The 21,186-nt window shown below is 40.3% G+C and overlaps 1 protein-coding gene across 17 annotated transcripts; it reads right to left on the bottom strand.

The window, feature by feature from the left end:
* Positions 1–170: 170 nt before the first annotated feature.
* LOC135487458 (zinc finger protein 250-like) lies at positions 171–20,291 on the bottom strand. Of its 17 annotated transcripts, none has more exons than XR_010446856.1 (5): positions 20,159–20,291; positions 18,663–19,328; positions 17,763–18,404; positions 9,706–10,281; positions 9,422–9,510 (listed from the first exon to the last, which is right to left on the bottom strand). XR_010446856.1 is itself a non-coding variant. In XM_064771137.1 (5 exons), coding segments are annotated over exons 2-5 (1,446 nt in total). In that variant the 5' UTR covers positions 19,302–19,328; positions 20,159–20,291; the 3' UTR covers positions 11,136–11,201. The 17 variants fall into 17 exon arrangements, 14 of the variants coding, with proteins under 14 accessions (XP_064627203.1, XP_064627198.1, XP_064627202.1 ...); XR_010446855.1 differs by lacking the exon at positions 9,422–9,510 and adding an exon at positions 10,642–11,203 and having other exon boundaries at positions 10,231–10,281; XM_064771137.1 differs by lacking the exons at positions 9,422–9,510; positions 9,706–10,281 and adding exons at positions 11,136–11,203; positions 12,003–12,165.
* Positions 20,292–21,186: the final 895 nt, after the last annotated feature.

Below are 21,186 nucleotides of genomic sequence, written 5' to 3'. Positions count from 1 at the left end.
CACTGATGAACACAAGGGACAAAGCGCAGGTGATCTTGTATTTATTGCATTAACATTTGTTCACAATCTGGGGGTTGGTCTTGCAAATATCCACAGTCTAACAAGTTTTCCCACTCTGTCAAAATGTATTGATGAAAACAAAACTGAATATTTAGCAAAATCACGTCACTTTATTATTAATATATCCAATTCTGGTATGCATGATTCACAAACTACATGTAAGTATTTAGGAAGTGAACTGTTGATAAATGCCATGCTACAAGTGCATGGCATATGACAAAGATACAAAGCAATCAACATACAAATTATTATGGCAGTGTAATAGAATATTTACATTGTTACAGAGATGTCTCATCATGTTTACATGTCAAGTACAGCAAATAGTTAACATATTGACATACAGCTACTGCACTTCTATAACTTTTGATTTCAAATGGTGTATCTGTCCCCTTAATTCTACAGCCTAAAACCTCTATTGCTGCGAAAACCCACAGACCAATCTCCAAGACCAGATGCTATGGTCTTACAACCAACTTATGGTTTATCACTAATATTATTCATACATGTATTTGTAATGGTTATCCTCTACTCTTAGTTTCAGATTGCTGGTGACGACGCGAACATTACTTTCCAAATGGCTTCTTCCTTATTCTCTAGTAGTTGTCAAGCCCTAAATTTACTCTATTGGTTGCAGGCTTCGCTACAATATCACATGAATATCTTATGGTTTATCACCAGTATGAATGAGTACATTTCTACTCAACTGGTTTGAAATGAGTAACCTGGTGGCCCCTCAAGTTACTTCGCTGGTTAAAAGCTCTACTACATACCTTACACACATATGGTTTATCACCAGTATGAATACGTTCATGTATTTTCAGATGGCTCCCTGAAATGAAAGCTTTAGGGCAGTAGTTACACTTATAGGGTCTTTCACCGGTATGTTTTCTGAAGTGAACCTTGAGGCTGGATGGTCTGGTGAAGGTCGCAGCACAGATTGGACATTCTGTGAGCATATCCAAGTGATTAACCCATTCTCCAGCTGTCTGAATAAACTGCAAAGAAAATGGTGGATATGATGTTGTAATACCAGTATATCAATAAACTATTTGTAAAATTTACCCACAAACAGTGGCTGAGGCCAAGTGCTGATGAATTAAAAAGTTAGTAGTTCACATCACCAGCACGCGATAGGGACATGTGACAAGACATGCAATGCGCGTCATGCACAGTAAAAAGGTTAAAGCTGAAATATTGTTAACTCTAAGCAAAAAGAGCAAGCTTAATACATATAGAGGATAAAATCCTCTGGATGACAATTGTCACGACACATGACAAGAAGCCTGGTGCCAGAGGCAACACAAATTGAACTGTACATGCAATTTGAAGTAAGACCACGTGGAGACTGGTCTCCTTAGCCTTTGCCGGCAACCAGTCTAGGAGAAGAACACGTGCTCTTCAGCCTTGGGTGCCAAGACACCTAGAAGAAATAGACTCCGAAATCCAACCAAGCCACCCTACTTGGAATGGACCTGCCAGTTTCGCGTGGAATCTAAATTTGGTCCCTATGCTAGAACACAGAATGACGTGCAGCAAAAGACCTTTCTACACAAACACAGAAGAAGAAAAAAGAAGTAAGACTGCTTCATCACCGTCACTTCACAAGTGTCTCAGCTCCAACAACACAATTTAGGCCGAAACTTCAAACCACTTCTAAAGGCATAAGCTTCTCAGACAGTGAGCCTACATCTTTTCTAATATCTTTGCATATGTATAAAAGAGTGTGTCTTCAAGTTCCTCCGATCCGAGAAACACTTTCCGCAAATTTCACAAGCATATGGTTTTTCTCCTGTGTGAATGCGCAGATGTAAATTGAGGCTGCCTTTAGTGTTGAATGCCTTGTTACACGTGGGACACTTGAATGGTCGTTCACCCGTATGTCTTCTCATATGGCTTTCATAGTTGGTACGATGTTTGGAGAGGGCGCCACAGATCTGACACTGCAAAGGGTTGTTGGAGATTTGGACTTCAGATTGGCTGTGTTTCAGTCCAAGCGACATGCTTCCTGGCTGTAAATAGAAAGAGGCCATGAATTTAAAGACTTTCAAAAAATCCGGTGATACTGTCACCTTTCATATTTCCCAAAAGCAAGTAAAGGCATTAATGAGATCATGCTCATCTGAATCTCCCGATCAGCTGCATGTGTTTCGATAGGCTTTATCCTGAAAGAAATGGAGATAAACTGGTATAGAGAAGAGAACACTATTTCTACACATGTCAACATCCATCACCATAAATATAAAAGGAAAAAGTTTGATATCCAGATTCCAACAAAATTTAATGGAAGCCTTCTAGATTCTTCACAACCATGATTTTAGACGTGCAAGACGACAAGAAGGAATGAAATCTAATGCAACAGAAATGTTCTATGTCATAATGGATGAGCTCTTTATAAGTTTATATAACTGATGCATGAACCACAATATGCTGTCTCAGGCCGCTATTATCAGAAAAGCGTTTTCCACAAATTTTACAACAGTATGGCTTCTCTCCTGTGTGGATCCTCTTGTGAGTTCGAAGATTATCTTTCCTTGTGAAAAATTTCTGACAAACGTCACATTTAAACTGTCTCTGCTTGTCATGTGTTTTCAAATGGGTCTCAAAACTTGCATAAGTTTCCGAGACCACGCCACAGAGCTGACATCTCAAAGTGTTGTTTGTGGTTGCCCAATTCCCAGGTGCTTGTCTCATTGCTAAGTTCAAGAACTGCAAAGAAATAAAAATAGCAACCATTAGTAAAATTATAGTTGTAATAGTTTATATTTCAGTTTTGTTTTATGTTATCTTGTACCTAATTTGTTTACGTATCAGTTTTACTTATTCATCTTGTAACAAGGAGTTTCACATGCAATCTTGAGCTGAAACAGACTAGATAACTCATGTTATTGAAAGGCTTGCAAAGATATATGCACTTACAAGAGAGGGAAGTCATTTGCATTTTGTCCACTGCCAAACAACTGATTGTTCATGCAGCATTACCAATGAATCACTTAATTAACCTTTGCCACAGATATCACGAAGGAAAGGTTTATCTCTTTCATGAGTTTTCATATGCATCCACAAATACGACATAGAGGCAACCTTAATAAATTTTTGGAAATATCAGATAAATGTATCACCAGAATTAACACATTCATTGCTGCTGTTAACAGAAGAACTTTTTACTGTAAACTTATAATCTATCTATTCTGTTAAATGTGTTAACTCATGTCTCTTCAAGTGACCCTCGGTCATGTAAACATTACCACAGACACCACATTTAAATGGATCACGGGGGGCATGTGTCTCCATATGGCGTTTGAGATTGTTCTTAGCCCTAAACCGTTTGTCGCACAATGGACACGGGATTGGCTTTTCCCCAGTGTGGATCAGCATGTGAGTCTTAAAATACGACTTCTTCAAGACTAAGTCACACATATGGCAAGCGATTCTGTTTGACTTGTTATCCTCCTCAGCTTCATCTCCTTGTGGCTCTGTATGCTTTTTCTGATGAGCAATCGCATCCGCCTCTTTTGGGAAACTTTTGCCACAAAGATCGCACAAGAACTGCCGACCTTCTTCATGAGTCAGCATGTGCTTCTTTAGAGTAGACTTGTTACGAAACACTGAATCACATTTTTCACATTTGACGGTGTCTCCAATGTGACGCCTTATGTGATCACGGAGGCGATATGGTATAGTGGTAAAATATCCACAATATTCACAAGTAACTTTTTTCTTCTTCTGTGGCGTCTCTTTCTGCGGCTCTGTGTGTTTTTTCTGATGAGCTACTGCATCCGCCTCTTGCAGGAACTTTTTCCCACAAGTTTCACAAGGGAATAGCTTATCTACTTCATGAGTGAGCATGTGCGTCTTTAAGGAAGACTTTTTCCGAAACACGGAATCACATTTTTCACAGTTAAAGTATTCGCCAGTGTGACGTCTCTCATGCTCTCGTAGAAGAGCCGGTGAAATAGTAAAATATCCACAATATTCGCAAGAATATTTTTTCCGGCTCTTTTTCTTTTTTTCAGGATCAGTGAGATGGCTCGCTTGGTGCCGCTTCAAGAGGCCTTCAGTCATGTAAACATTACCACAGGTATCGCACTTAATTGGATCCCTCGAATGAATCTTCAAGTGAGCTCTAAGGTTACGCTCCCTATTGAAACGCTTGGTACATATCGGACATGCAAACCGCCTTTCCCCTGTATGACGAAGGACATGTTGTCTTAGACTCCAAGGTGACATTGTAAAGTATCCACAGTGTTCACAAGTCAGTCGTTCCCTGCTCTTTCTTCTTGGGAAATCAATTGGCGCAATTAACTGTAAAAACAAAGGATAACTTGGTGTAAGTAAGTGAAGCAAGACAAGCAAACGTCTGTACAATGTGAACAGTGATGATAATTCCTGAAGTGTTCTGAAAAGGAACTAAAGTGTAATAAAGTATCAAGTCATGAAAGTGAATTTTGTACCATAAGTTTTTTAGACTACTTCAACATTTGCACCACCCACAAAAATGAACTTTCAATTCCTATTGCACAGAAGAATGCAGACCTGCAGTGCCCAATATGAAGATGCACAGCAACTCCTTCCAGGAGGGTCATTAGGCCAAGTAAATCATTAGCTAACATTTCCCTATGAATGAATTATTGTTTGTGTTGAGTCTGAAGGTTCACTGAATTATTTTCCTCTATGTTCAGTCCTATGCATCTTCATCTGATCCAACCAAGTAAAGCTTTTCCCACAAATATCACAAGTATATGGTTTCTCTCCTGTGTGAATCCTCATGTGAACTTTTAAGTTGGATTTTTTATTGCAACGGTATTCGCACATAGGAAATTCACACTTGAATGGCTTTTCTCCAGTGTGGCTACGAATATGAACGTCTAGATTACCACGGCAGCTGGTGATGACACCACAGATGTGACATCGGAATCGGTCAAATGATGACGCAACTGTTCTCCAGGCTTCTCTCGAGAGCATCTGTGAGGTTGTCTGCAAGAGAGAAACAAGGACATGAAATCCAGAAAGCGAAAGTCAAGCGTCTGAAAATTTTTTTGTGAAAACCAAATCTGCCCAAGTTCTTCAAGGAGGTAGAAACTCTGAAGTTGGTATTGAGTCAATGGTTTCATGTCCCCGTTTTGTCCTGCAAAAAAGAACGACTGATCTACTGAACCACTTATAATCAAATACATATTTAATGCCCTTTATCATGGTAGATCCTCCATGAGCATTTATCGGTGCGATTTACGGTGTCTAGATGCATTTCATGCCATACATTTTAGTCCCAAAGTACATCGGACCGAAATATCGATCCCTGAAGAGAACAGATCATGATCACACTGGTCTATTCTCCTTCTATCCGAGGGGCTGGGCTATTATGAATTTGCAGCCATTTTAAAAGAGGATCAGTGCCAGCATCCCAAACTAATGGAGCCCTGTAACACATCAGTCATCAGCACCTTACACTACTCTTTTCTGACTGGAGTGAAGGAGATGAGGATGTGTACTAGGAGTCTATTACTATACTTGTATCCTTCCCAATCCTTCAAAGGTTGGTTGGTCAAAAAGACTGCGATTTATTGAGAGATGGCTCTCTCTCTCAAACACCATTTTATCCTGTTCCATGACTGAATTGTCAATATTACAGCCTGTGGGCAATAACTGCATCATTATGATGCTTCTTCCATACAATGAGGATCCCACAAGATTCGCCCTTGATGAGGAGCAAGGGACGCTTCATCCTCACTTATGTGACCTTTCAGTGTTGCTAGGCATGGCCCAAGAAGAAGTTGACAGTCAGAACTTCTTTTCATGGTGCTGTCATCAAAAAGAAAAGTAATGAGAATATTTTTCAAACAAATTATCATTTATTATCTTTTAAATTTTATCTTTTATTTTCATTTATTATCATTTAAATCTTCATCAATTGAATTTACATTTTATACATGTCACCAAACAAAAACACAACATACAATTTTGAATGTTTTGTCAGGCACAAAATCATGTACATCTGTAATTGAGGGGATGGGAATAGATTACGAACATCCCCCCCCCATGTGTACATACTAGATGGATGGCCCTGATGCGAAATACAGACATAAGCATTAATCAGCAACATCAGATAGTAAGAAACTCTTTTCTTCAGATTATAAAACATACTTTAACTCATTATCAAAAATTTCATTCTTTTTCTCGCAGGTGTCTAAGTTCATGCGATCTGCAGTCTCTCTTGTTTTTGAACTTGATCCCACACTGAGAACATTGGTATGGTCGATCTTCAGAATGAACACTCGCATGAATTTTTACATCACCAGGTGTTGAAAACATTTTCTCACAATTTGGACATTTGAATCTTTTCACCCCTGTGTGAATCCGCTGAGTGTGAAGCTTTAAAGTGCTTGTACATGCAAATGCTTGATCACAATGTGAACAGCTAAATGGTTTTTCTCCCGTATGAGTGCGAGTATGTTTCACCAACTTTGCTCGAGTTTTGAACGCTTTGATGCAATGTGAACATTGAAATGGTGTTTCATCTGAGTGAACACATTTGCTATGGACTGTCAGCTCGCTCCGAGAAAGAAACGCTTTGTTACAATCTGAACATTTGAAAGGTCTTTCTCCTGTGTGAGTACGCTTATGTCTAATCAAAATTGGTCTGGATGTATACGTTTTATCACACTGATCGCATTCATATGAAATTGGACCAGTAGAGTGTTCACGTTCATGTCTCATCATATCACGTTTGTGCGTGTATCTTCTCCCACACTGACTACAAGGAAATGCTTTTTTTCCAGTATGAACATGGAGATGATATCTTAAATCTGCAAACCTCAAGAATGCACGCTCACAAACAGAGCATTTGAAACATTTCTTTGCCGTGTGAATTTTTTCATGTTGTTTCAAAATGCCTGGTGTTACAAATGCTTTTTCACAATGAGAGCATTGGAATGGTCTGTCACCAGTATGATTTTGTTCATGAATGAGAAGATACGCGCTTGTAGAGAATGCTTTATCACAAACAGAGCACTTGTACAGCTTTTCACATGTGTGTTTCGTGCTATGATCCTTCAGTGAGGACGGACATGAAAAGATCAGTCCACAAATTTTACATACTAAAGGATGACCTGTTAACTCAACAGCCGAATTTTGTCGTCTGCTTGTATGCATGTCCTGCAAATAGACAAAATATTGTCATGACTTGAGTAAAGGTGATGACATCACAAATACCTGGCAGAAGCACTATAAATTGCAACAAACAACCATACATCTTGTATAGGCAACGTTTGCTGAAAACAAAGCAGTCTTAGATGAAAAATGATGAAGCATTCCCAAAGGAAGATAAAGTTCAAGAGAAACAGCCTAGTTCACTGAAGCAAGCTCACCCAAACTCTCCCTTCCAGGTGAATCAACAATTGAATTGCACATGAACCATTTTATGCGTTTTTAGATTTCCTTTCTTACAAAATCGCTTCCCACAAATATCACAAGAGAACGGCTTCTCTCCTGTGTGAGTCCGAATATGCTCTTCCAGGTGGCTGGGGCGGCTAAACGACTTTGTACATATTGTACATGCGTATTGACGACCGAAATGTCTTTGGATGTGTTGGCGTAAATCAGAAGGATTGATGTAGACTTTCTGGCAAACTGGACATATCTGGTTCCTAGGTTGAGAAGTTGTTGCATCTGGAGGCTGAATAGGAAAAGCCGTCTGCAATATACAAAACGAAAGAGCACATTTAAGTGAGGCCTGCAGCTCATCTTGGGCAATTATCTTCAAGTAAGATGGATTACCTGGGGACCATAAAAAGTGAAGAGTTCATGAACTTTGAAGATCATATCTTCATAATCCTTCAATAAGCACAGTCAGATATAAGGCCAAAATGAACTGATAACATTTGGAACACTGCTTGTGTCAAACACTTTCCATCTCTGACCACAAGTTCCAATTCGGTCCTGTAGACAGCATCTGCATTTATGTTCACTCAGTCTCTGGTAGTTAAGTCAAACTGCTGGATACAAAGTAATAGCGATCTTGAAGTGATATTTAGTATTCCCATGTTGTGACAATACATGTACACCCACATTGTATGACAATCTGTTCTGTATGTTCAAGGCTTGAACTGCATGTGAGTAATCTGATGTGAATTCAAGTTAGATTTCTGCGTAAATCCTTTCCCACAAATATCACATGCATACGGTTTCTCTCCTGTATGAATATTCATATGATCTCTCAGATGATTCCTCCGCACGAATAGTTTTGTGCAAACTGGACACTGAAAACCTGGATGGCCCAGACTCGAATCCCTCAGACTACGGCATACTGTTGAAGAAGAGACTGGCAACTTAGGTAACGTCGCGCTACTAGGAAATTTTCGAATGTTGGTCCCTAAAGTGGCTTTGAAGTGATTGCTCCTCAGGTCAAAAGTCTGCAATATAAAATCAGAAGTACCCTTTAAAACCAGCTGAACTTTTATCCCAAGTTATACAAATTCTTCATTCAAAGAGAACATGGTGCTGCTGAAAGGATTCAAGTTTCCTGAAACTCTTCTGGTAGCCTAATACAAACAAAATGTGGTATACCATGTGTAGGTTTGTAGGTAGTATGGGACAAGAAAGAGGCATTACACTATAAAATGTTTCTCCTTTGCTGATCAAGAAAACTACCACAGCTTGCTGGTTCGATTCATGTGAGTAATCCGATGACTTTTCAGGTGTGATTTCGTTGTAAATCGTTTTTTGCACACATCACACTCAAATGGTCTCTCTCCTGTATGAATCCGGACATGCTCTGTCAAATGACCCAAACGCCTGAATGATTTCATACAAAACTGACAGTGATGACATCGGCCAGGAAATGTTTGACGACCATGAGGCAGATCACACGGAACGCAAGTCTGTAATATAGAATAAGAAGCACTTTTGAAACAAACACCACTTTACACATGTGAACATTCTGCAGCGACTACTTTGTCTAATGCCAGTTTCATTGCCAAAGAAAATTGCTACCGCATCCAGTTCCGATTGACGTGGGAAACTTGGTGACTTTTTAAATGAGATTTCCTTGTAAATCTCTTTCCACAGGTATCACACTGAAAAGGTTTTTCTCCTGTATGAATCCTTTCGTGTTCTCGCAGATGACCCAACTGGCCAAAAGATTTCGCACAAAATCGACATTGACGACGTCGCCCAGGCAGCGGACTACGATGAGTCGCCTGCAATGTAAAATAATAAAGCACTGTTTAGACAGTCTCAAAACTCTTCTTCCAAATGATTGATTCTATGTCTTCGCAAATTTGATTTCCGAGTAAATCGCTGGCCGCAGATTTCACAAATAAACGGTTTTTCTCCTGTGTGAATTCTTAAGTGTTCTTTCAAGTGACCGGAATTCCTGAACGTTTTCGGACAAAACGGACATTGCCTGCGTCGAACATGGGATGTTTGAAGACTTTTCGGCAGATTACTCCGAGTCTGTAATAGAAAACAAGAAGTAATCTGTAGAAAAGACGCCAAAGTTGAACAGTGATTGGCTGGATTCTTGGTACCCGAAAGCATCGCTAGGTGTCCTTGTCTAAGACAAATTATCTGTAATGTAAACGAGCAGCAGAGTCATTCAATTTGTTCTGAGAGTATTCAGTCTCCAGGACCAAAAAATAGAATTCTTGCCTAGTCTTGATGACCTCACAATCAAATGAAGACTTTACCAAGTCTCAAGTATTAAACGTCATATGGATGACTTGGTGCGCTTTCCGATTAGATTTTGTAGCAAATCTTCTTCCACAGATTTCACAAGCAAATGGTTTCTCTCCTGTATGAGTCCTTTCGTGTTCTCTCAGGTGGCCCACCTGGTGGAAAGATTTTGTACAAAACTGACATCGATGACGTCGCGGAGGAGGCTGATAACTGGGAGCGAAAGTCTGAAAAATATATCACAAGAAGCTTCTTGAGAAAGACACCAGCCTCCGATTTTTTGAACATTTTGGGGCACCTTATTTGCAAAAGGTGAAGATATGTCGAGAGACCAGAAGAAGAAAACTACTGCATCAAGTTTTGCTTCAGATGGGTAATCTGGTGAGTTTTCAGATGCGCTTTCCTTTTAAATCTTTTCCCACAAGAATCACAAGGAAATGGTTTCTCTCCTGTATGAATCCTCTCATGCTCTTGCAAGACACTCAACCAGCTGAATGATTTTTTACAAAACTGACATCGATGAGGTCGAGACCGATTGCCAGGAGTGTAAGTCTGCAATGTAAAACAAGAAGAAGCTGTTAGAAATACTTCAAAGCGCCAGATGAACAATAGAACTTTCATCACCGAGGAACAATGCATAACATAACAAAGACCTCAGGCAAGAAACCCTCTCTAAATAGCTTATGTGGACATGAAACCTGGAGTCTGCAAGAAACGAAGGAAGCATCTTGAAAGACAAACCATTTTCGTGGACAGTTTGAAGTAGCCCTCTGCAAATGGTTATAAAATCAAGAACTAATTGAGTTTTCATGGCTGAAGATCTGAAGATAAAACTAACAGTAGTCAATGAAGTGATATAATAGAAGCCAAGTATGGATCAATCTAACATGTAGAAAGTTATAATGCTCAAACCACATGGTCCTTTATAGTTAAATCCACCAGCTCCTGATTGTAATTTCTTGGTCTTTTAGGTTCCCTCCAAACTGCACACACTTATGCCTATACTTCAACTCTTAAGTCTTGAACATGTATAACTTCAAATGAGTGACTTTATGACGATTCAAATTCGAATCCGATTTGGCCAGATTTGACTACGGTAACGTCTTTTACAATAAGGTTGGATACTTTGTATGCCACTGACAAAAAGCTCCTCGAAACTATAGTCCTCACAGATATGAGTCTATGGCACCTATTTTGGTTTAAATCCATCAGCACCTAAATGTACTATCTGATGTGCTCTCATATTTCCCTTGTTGTTAAACCTCTTGCCACAAATATTGCATGCATATGGTCTTTCTCCTGTGTGAATACGCATATGTTCTCTCAAATGATTCGGGCGGGTGAACGATTTCGCACAACTTGGACAGGTGTGTTGCCGTTCACATGATTTGTGATGGTGCAGGTCATGGCGAACGCTAGTTTCCCTAACACTAGCAGGAACTATCGGTACTCGCTTTTGGATCCGATGTGCATTCTGTAATATAAAATAAGAAGCACTCCTTAGAAAAGAAAGCAAAAACTAGACAGACACATGAGGACTTGGGTTAAGGCTGTCCACACTGCAACATCTGAATCATGCCATGCCTCCTCACACTGCTTCTCTGATTGAAACACTTCCACAGGTATCACAAGCAAACGGTTTCTCTCCAGTCTGTGTGCGCATTGAACATGCAGATTCCCCTTCGAACGGAATCATTTAAAGGGACTTTCCCCTGAACGTTTTCTCATGTGAATAACATGGTTTAACCAATGGGAAGAAACTGCTCAGCAAATGTGACAGCAAAATCTGGAACTGCCCTGTTGGATTTCAACAACTTTTGTTCTATTTCTTGAAGACACAAACTGTAAAATAGAAAAAATCTACTGACTCATCAGGTAGTTGTAAGATAAGGAACAAACTTGACTGTTAAGAACATGTCCAAAGATAAGTAACATATCGATCTGAAATGAAATACCAATGACTATGGCCAAAGGAATAGATGCGGGCAAACCAAAAACAAAACCCGAAAACTGAAGAAAACCACACCAATGCCCACACTGTACTTGAAGACCACAGTCACCATTGTTTCAAAAGTTAGTTGCATATTCACCGTTAGCCCAGTGGCATCATTAGAACTTAAAAATCGTGTGGCTTAACTTATGACACTTCAGGTGTCCCAACTGGGTGAAGGTCTTCCCACAAACATTACAAACATATGGCTTCTCACCAGTATGCAACCTATTATGAATCACAAGATTATTCCTCGAGCCAAACGCTTTACCGCAGTTGTTACATTTAAAAGGTTTTTCTCCTGTGTGAGTCCTCATGTGTATTTCATAGTTTATGCGATGTTTTGCAACAGCTCCACATATTTCACACTTCAAATTGCTAGAATTAACCAGTCTGTTCCAAATGCTTTTTGAGGGAGGGCGTCCATCCCTTGAGACAGGGGCCGCCTGTAAGTAAAAGGAAAACATTATTGATGTATTGTCCGAATTACATTAATAGTTCCCATATGAAGAAAGACAATCATGACGATCTCAATTTTTCTGTACTTGAGAAATAAGGGTGCCTCTTGATCTCTTCTTTTAACATACTTGACAAATCTATCAAAAACTGCAAACCTGAAGAAAACATCACAAATGAATTAAAACGGACTCCAAATTTTCTCTAGCACAAGCTGCAAGGGATGACTGCAGGCCACAACTTCTTTTAAAATACAAAATCACCTTATGCTCGTTGTAGAACGGTGGAACTTCAGTTTCTTTTAATTTGAGACCATCAAGTTCAGTGCAAATGTGTTTTCCTGATATGTGTAACATGGTGCGCTCTCATATTAAACTTCTTGGCAAAGCGTTTCCCACAGATGCTACAAACAAATGGTTTCTCTCCCGTATGGATACGTAAATGTTCCCCAAGATGGTGTTTCTGGCGGAAGGTTTTTTCACAATAGGTGCAGCTGTATGGCCGTGAGTCTCCCACGTGCTGCTGCATATGGCTGGCCAGGGTTTGTTTTTCTGGGAACTGGACATCACAGATTAGACACATGAAATTCGGCCGCCTTGCAGGATTGGAATTTTGTTGGTTGCGTTGCAACTGAAAGTAAGAGAAGATATTTGTGTCACTGATGTAAACAGGGATGAGAGGGGGCTCTAAACCTGGAAGAGTACAAGCAATTTTAAGAGAGAATATCTTGTAACTTGCCAGTTGACTGAAAAGTAGACAGAACATGAAAACTCCAATAGGTAGGATAACATGTGTGCTAGTACGCTTCCAAAAGTATTCATTTCGGTGCCTTGATATGATATTGGAGCGAAGTTCCTTGAAATTTGAAACCAGTTCAAACATACAGAACATCTCTACCAGAAAGGAGAACCTTGCCCCCCCCCCCCCAACATAGAGAGGAGATACTACTAGAGGTCAAATCTAATGGAAATGACCTGTCAGGTTAGACAGGTATTGTAACTAAATCTGGGTCATTCCTTAAGAGGATGGCCTGAATACAGTACCAGAGGTGTCTGCTAATCAAGGTTCCACAGTCTGTCCATATCATAACATTTGAAAATCTGTCGACATATGGGTCAACTTATGACTCCGCAAATGGCCCGACTGAGAGAATGCCTTCCTGCAAATGTCACAAGAATATGGTTTTTCTCCTGTATGAATCCGTGTATGAATCTGAAGATTTCCTTTAGAGCGACATGTCTTTCCACAAATGTTACATTTGAAAGGTCTCTCTCCTGTATGGGTCCTCATGTGGACTTCGTAATTCATACGATGGGCAGAGATGGCGCCACATATTTGACATACGAAACCTTTTCCGGGCAAAGCTTGCGCAGGCTGTAAGTAGAGGAGGGGAAACTTTATTGCCATGCTGAGAACACTGGATTCGAAAGCTCTGGACAGAAAATCTGAACACTGAAAATGGGTATGTGACACATTTGTCAAATTGATCAAGCCATTTCCAGCCTCCACATAGTAGAGGAAGATTCAGGAGCTGAAAAACGACTGTGCTACTTCAGTTTACAGACATTACATCTTTGTACACACGGCTGTTTTCAGAATTTTGTTCACATTTTCACAACCTCAACAGGCATTGTAATTGTACTATCGTGGAGAAAACTAGTACTGTCACTGGTACATAAACAGTCTACAGACCACCAATGAGACATGATAGTGTATCAAGGAGCTGCTCATACAGTGCATCACTTGAGCTGAACCTGGAAGGACAAGCAAGAACCCAACAGTGGTCCAAAAACCCAAAAATCCCATTTCCGGGTCTTGAACTGAGATCATGACAACTCAATCAGTCCTCCGCCTTATAATGACAACCAAGATGGTATAATGGCATTCAGAGAGAGTGACCATTTTCTAAAGTCCTTTGTCTTGGTTTTTTCCTATGTTGCCTTGTCTTGTAATATCATAGAATGGATTTCTTTCGACTTGTGCACCATCATGTGTGCTTCTCGATTTGACTTGACGGCAAACTGCCGCCCACATATATCACATTTGTATGGTCTTTCACCAGTATGGACACGGTAATGCACTTTCAAACTAAAGCTCCGCGTAAAGCTTTTATGGCAAATTTGACACATGTGAGGTCGTTCCCCTGTGTGCTGCACCATGTGTCTGGATAGTGTGCTAGGTGTCGGGCAGTGTAGCCCACAAACAGGACATCTGTATGCAGTGATGTCTGAACGAGGTTCTCGTGTGTGTCTGCTGATTATTTTTCCTGATCTCACCCGATCTGGGGTTCTAAACTGCAAAATAAGAGACATAGTCTTAGACTAGTTTATGGACTGTATAAGTAATATTTCAAGGCAGGCAATAAATTTGCCATAAATGAAACGCGTCCCCTGAAGTTGCTGCAAAAAACTTTATTTGTATATATTTTAAAACCCAACAGGAAGTATATTAAGTCAGTCCACGGAGAGTAGGATGCAAAGCCCGCATGATGCTAGTCGTTCTAGCCATGCACGAATAACTGACTCCAAAGAAGAATGACCACCCATATGAGATATTGTGCCCTTCCTGCCAGTGGTGGCCGCATAACCACTTTGGTTTTAGGTCTCATTTGATGGACTGCAAATTGCAGACACAAAGCTTTGGCTTGGTTCTCCTCCAACTCTTGTGCATGGTGGATCATCAGTGTTGTAAACCCAATGGGATATGGGGCTTCAAGTTAGATCTTCTAATTCGTTGCTTGATAATAACTTGCCATGCATTCCAAATGACAAGTAAGATGCTTCTTCACATCTGTGCGAGAACCAAAACACCTCACGCCATGTCTGCACACATGGCCTTTCTTTCATGAATGCACCACCCTTTCATTGTGTGACAATCACATGGTTTTTCATCTTTGAAACTGTTTGTTGTACCATTTACAGGTGAAAGGATCTTTCCTTTGTCCAAGGTGCAAGTGCAAAACAAAATTGAAGAGCCTGAGCATTGGACTGTTCAGCAGATATTCCCAATGGGTTTTGAAGGCAATGACTGCAAGTCCGAATGAGTTCGGGCTCTATTGTACGACTTGAAGTACGATGCATTATTATTGAAATTCACACATCCCTTTTATTGTCATCAGTATACATCACACTCTTTGCTGAAAATGGCAAGGCAAAGCACCTCAGTTTTTATCCTATCGTGCATCCAGTTCGCCCAGAATCCAGGATTTCCAACATTTCTGCAGTGGTATTCCATTTGTGTATCCTCGACAAGTAGAGAGAGCAATGATTCTGCAATACTATATGAATATCTGTCAGAGCCAGAGGGCAGTTAATAAAAGGCTTTTTTCAGTGCTACATGTATTGAAAATAAGTAACATAATCTGAATGGATGTTATAAGTCAATCATGGACAAACAGAAGCATCCTGAAAGATAGAACTTCTGCTGAAAATGTAAACAAATTGAAGTATCTCTGAACCTAAAATGGAAGGAAGTGCAGTGGGGTAAATTCTATTTTCAAGGTGTATCAATGAATATCTATGATCTGCAAGTCCAACTGGAACAGATTGTCCGATTTGTTGAAAGTCTTTCCCGACAAGTCACCTAAACTTCAAATCTGCTCACCTAGACTTTCACTTGTACAGCTGACAAACTCCAGCCAATACTGGTCAATACCGTGCAGACATGAATTGTTTCTTTAAAAGCTGTACTAGAGATGGATACAGACAAGATATATCAGTTGATAGAATCTATTTGTCAAGGCACAAGGAAAGCAACCGGATAGCGACATGTCAAAGCAGAGTACACAGTGTCCTGATACAAACCTATCATCAAAATAGCCATTGAATACATTTCTAAATCTTCTCACATTTGATATAGAGACAATATGATTAATCTTGTTTTTTATGACACTGTACCAACTGCTTCAACATATCAGCAACACTGACTAGATCACGCACACTTGCAGTCTGCACAAAACTTCTCGAAAAACTTGGAAATTACTTCCAGGTCCTGCACTCAAAAGTTGGCAGACACTGATTTGTACAAAATGTACAGTAATTAGTTCATGTTATCAACTTCATAGGCGGTTTTTTAGGATGAGGAGGGCCTTTCTTTAAACACTTCTAAATACATTTGAAAATTTGAAGAGCAATCCTTCACTTTTTACAGATGTACACAAATCTCTTATTTCCAAGAAAGCTCAGTGCAAGCGAACAAGTACTCAAGTCGAAGAGATGTGATGTGTTGTGATAAGAGGGTATGATATGCAATGTCCAGGGTAGATCACAATGAACAATGTGGCTGTGTGTGACCACACAGGTCTTTGCGGCTCTAGGAAAATTCGTCCCCGGAAAACTTGTCCCCGGAAAATTCGTCCCCTAGGAAAATTCGTCCCCGAGGATAATTCGTCCCTGGAGAATTCGTCCCCGAGGATAATTCGTCCCTGGAAAATTCGTCCCCGAGGAAAATTTCATCCCCGGAAAATATGTCCACTAGGATAATTCATCCCTGGGAAATTCGTCCTCTAAGATAATTCGTCCCCGGAAAATTAAACAAAAGTTGAAAGTTTCTGACATTACTTTCCAGTAATAACTACTACTTACTACTTTCGACTTTTCTCATTCATTATATCTCTCTTTACTACCCTACTAGCTAGTTACCTACTCCACTCTTTTCATAGTAGGTAGAAGTAGGCAGGCTAAATAAATTTTTTTTTCAAATAAGTATTTTTACTGGTCAGAATGAAAGAAAAGCTCTAAATTCTTCAATAAAATATTTCGCCTGCCTACTTCTACCTACTATAAAAATAGTGGGGTAGGTAACTGGCTAGTATGGTAGTAAAGAGGGATGTTACACTGAATGAGAAAAATCGAAAGTATTAGTTATTACTACAGTCCATTTGACAAGACTTAAGAGTCTTAGAAAGTAAAGTCAGAAACTTTCAACTTTGTAAAATATTCTGGGGACGAATTATCCTCGGGGACAAATTTTCCGGGGACGAATTATCCTCGGGGACAAATTTTCCGGGGACGAATTATCCTCAGGAACGAATTTTCCGGGGACGAATTTTCCTGGGGGACGAATTATCCAGGGACGAATTTTCCTGTAACCGTCTTTGCATAGTATACCACTAGCCTAAAATCAGTATTTTCAATAAGCTGTTTAAATGTAGATCTCAAAGTTTATTCGATCTTTTGACAAGACATTGCTGGACAATCTTTGACACTTGTTTCATTACCATATCATACCCTCTATTGGAAGCCCTTTATCACACGGCAAACAGACTGTGAGATGTTCTTGATTCCTCTCTCTGAAAAGACTTCAAAAACTTTCAAGCAGGAAGAAATTTCACCTCAGACTCAAAGGTTTGATCTCAGAACTTCAGAGGAATATGAAGTTGGCTTTCAACTTTCAAGATTATTTCTCAAACTGACACAAATTCATGACAATGAGATCATGAACAACCAACTTAAAAAGTTCCCCTTTTTATTCACTATTCTAATGAATAAATATAAAAACATCTCAGACTCACTGACTGATTGCCAACGAAATAAAGACCTCCAACACATCTAAAACTACAGGAAGAGTATTTCAAACTGATCCCTACCTTTCCATCAGGTCCGACTTGTCCTGGTGACAATCCCGCACTGGAAACGGCCCCCGACATTGACACTTGGGGTCCCTGATTACTGTCACTTGTTTCTGAACTAGGCGTACCGGGCATGGTACCTGAATATTGTCCCTCACCCAGCACTTCAGAGTCTGTATACATAACACTAGCGGAGGTGTCAATGATACCTGCTTTACTGTCTGTATCAGGATCGACACTCAAGGGAAAGAACACATCAGACTGAGTGGCAGTGCCTTCATTATAACTATCACCTGGTTGCGGGAATTCTGAATCGGCCACTGGTGTGTGTGAAAACTTTGCAAATTTTTGTGCTGATGAGGTGGAGGGCGATTGTGATTGTGAGGGCCAATGTCGTTTTACAGGCATGGTTGTCATGGATGAAGAAGAATGCGTACTAAATGTCTCTGAAGACCTAAATCCAATGTGAGATGGTGCAGACTCCTGCGATTGGGAATAGCGAAGTTGAGACGTTTGTTGAGATTGGGACTCGGCTTCAGATATGATGTTTGAGAGGCCGAAATCATCTGCTTGTTCGACGGAAAGATCGAGAGTTGGAGGGGAGTCTGGGATCTCAATCACATTGCCAGAGTGACTGCTGGACAGACCATGGGATGGTTTCTGAAATGAAAAAAACATTGGGATTGTTCAAGAATGGCAGTGTTTATGAAGACCCATCTAGAGATTTTAGTTTAATTTGTAATGTCCCAAAATGGTGTTATGTCGACTGTCGTGATCATGTTGTTCGGCGGTTGCCATCACAGATTTCACCAAATATGCACACAAGGTATCGGATTCTTATCAAGTTAAATTCTCTCTCACGATGGGTGTGAACGATCTTTATTGTCACTCAACCTACATGTATTTTAAGAGACTCACCGATTTTTCTCTAAGGCTTTTCTTAGTCAGTTCATGAGACCTTCGTTCCAATTCAAGGGCTCTTCTTTCAAGTTCTAACTGATCCCTAAGCTCAGTGTTTTCTTTCATCAACTGATTTTGTAACTTTTTCAGCAGATTGTCTTTAATCAGTATCTGTTCCTGCTTAATGATCAGCTCGGATTTCAAGCGTTCTAAATCACTTGTATCACGCACGTGTTCCGACTGTCTATCCAAGAGCTCAGACCTGGCTTTTTCTAAAAGTTCCATGTTACAAGATAAGTCTGTTTGCACCTGTTGTAACATTCGTACTTTCATAGACAGTTCAGTTTGCGACTTATTCAGCAGTCTTTCCTTTGTTTGAATCTCGTCCTGTAATCTGGATATCTCATCATTCCCTGCTTCCACCATCGGTTTCATCTCCTCCAACTGCTTTCTCCGCATGGAGATTTCCCGATCAGCAATTTCAACAGCATTTTCCTTCACCGTCAGCTCTGCCTGATATTTCGTTATAAAGCTAAACAAGTCTGACCAGGCTTTGGTCAGAACAGCACCTTTGCTGTGCAGCTCCATCTGCATATTTTCCGATGGGCTGCTCTCTTCTTCTTGGGACTCCGGCATCGACATCGTACCGTCCTTCATTATAAGTGAGACATCAGTAAGACATTTCTGCAAACGAAATGAGAAATTTAGGAGGGGTAGTTTTAAGAAGAGAACACGAATGTAATCAACCTAAACATAATTTTTATACCGTAGTTGCTAGCTAGTGACATGCGCATAGTATAGTACCCCCAGGTATATGGCACGGCTTAACCCTTTATGGCCCAGTGGTTGGCGCGTTGGCCCCAGAGTGGAAGTTAAGCAACGTTGAGCGCGGTCAACCTTTGGATCGGTGACCGGCGCGTACAATACATCTGGCAGACCTTCCCACGCGATGCGAGCTCTGGATTTGTAGTTCGGTACTGAGACGCATGAAGCGCTAAGTAGGATCGAGGACGATCCATCTCTGTCCGAAGGGGGGAATGATTACCCCCAGCCTGGCCCAGGTATATGGCACGGCTTAACCCGCCGGCCATGAGGGAATTCCTTTATGGCCCAGTGGTTGGCGCGTTGGCCCCAGAGTGGAAGTTAAGCAACGTTGAAGGCGGTCAACCTTTGGATCAGTGACTGGCGCGTACAATACACGCATCCTGTTTGGGCTCTACCTCGGTCTGTCTCCACTGGTACAACAGCCTTCGTCAAAATTGTCCATCCCTCTCATCTATCAGCAATTTACAGGCTCTTGCCATCTCAATCAACTAATCAATCAATCAGTCATCATCACAAGACTGTTGCTATTGGGGCTGTGACTTCTTAACGACAATATGCACGTATGAAACAAAGACATGAATGCTGTCCCTCCTCAGCTCCCGAGCCTGGTAACTGGTTGTGCATTTGTCCCCAAATTCGGGACACTTTTTCACACAGTTTTCGGTATGACGAGTATGAACAATACTAACCTACATGAGCTTCCTTATTTCAATAATAATTTTTTTATATCTTTGACACGTATGCGTTTTGAAGAATGGAATAAATCTATAATGAAAATATGAAAAGACCAGCCAGACAAGACAAGACCGGCGCCATTTTCGGTTGGGTGAGAACCGCGAGGGAGTCGGAGTTGAGGCTTATTCACTACTCACCACGCCCTCTTCCATGTTAATTTTCAATTCAATTTTAGTGCAATTTTGGCTCTTTTCCAATGCAACTTTTTGTGATTATGGGATCAGAGTCAAATTTTACATCAAATTTATCAATGTAGACTGAAATTAGTGTTTTTAGAGCTGCATGCTTTGTTTCTATGGTTACTGGATCTTTCAGGCCTAACTGTACTGCGGTAAGCCTAGGCCACATTGACCATTATAATATGCCCATTGATGATTATTGTAGAAAGCTCCATCGTGATAGGGGAGACTGGCCAGATTAAACTTGAATATATATATATATAGGCCTACAGTAGAATCTCTCTATTAAGGACACCCTCGGGACTGACAAGTGCTGTCCTTGTGTCCTGATGTCAAATTGAATGGAGACAAAACCACTTTGGGACCAAAACTAGTGTCCTTGATAGAGAGGTTGTCCTCAATAGAGAGGTGTCTGCTAAGGGAGGTTCCGCTGTATCTCATGATATTGCTGGGGTTGTTTTTTTTAATGATATACTGTAGAATCTCTCTTCTCTATTAAGTCCAAATATTTTTTTCACTTTTTTTCTGCTCAAAATGAACCAGAATCATCAGTTCTAAAACTTTTTTGACTCTGAAAATTTTTCAAAATTTTGAACTTATGAAAGCATTAGAATTAGCTACCATTCAACCTCGGTCCCATGGGTGGTCATGTTACTCAGCCGGGGTTCCATGGTATATGATCAAGGTAATGCCATCAATAAACACCAGAGGTATAAGGTAAAGGCTAAAAAAACACGCAAAACTAAAAACCAATTAATTGATGGTTGTCGTGGTATTATTAAGCCATGGCTAACATTAGCGCA

This window comes from Lineus longissimus, chromosome 5, assembly GCF_910592395.1.
Source record: "Lineus longissimus chromosome 5, tnLinLong1.2, whole genome shotgun sequence".
NCBI classification, from domain to species: Eukaryota; Metazoa; Nemertea; class Pilidiophora; order Heteronemertea; family Lineidae; genus Lineus; species Lineus longissimus.
This window is presented reverse-complemented; position numbering and strand designations above follow the sequence as displayed.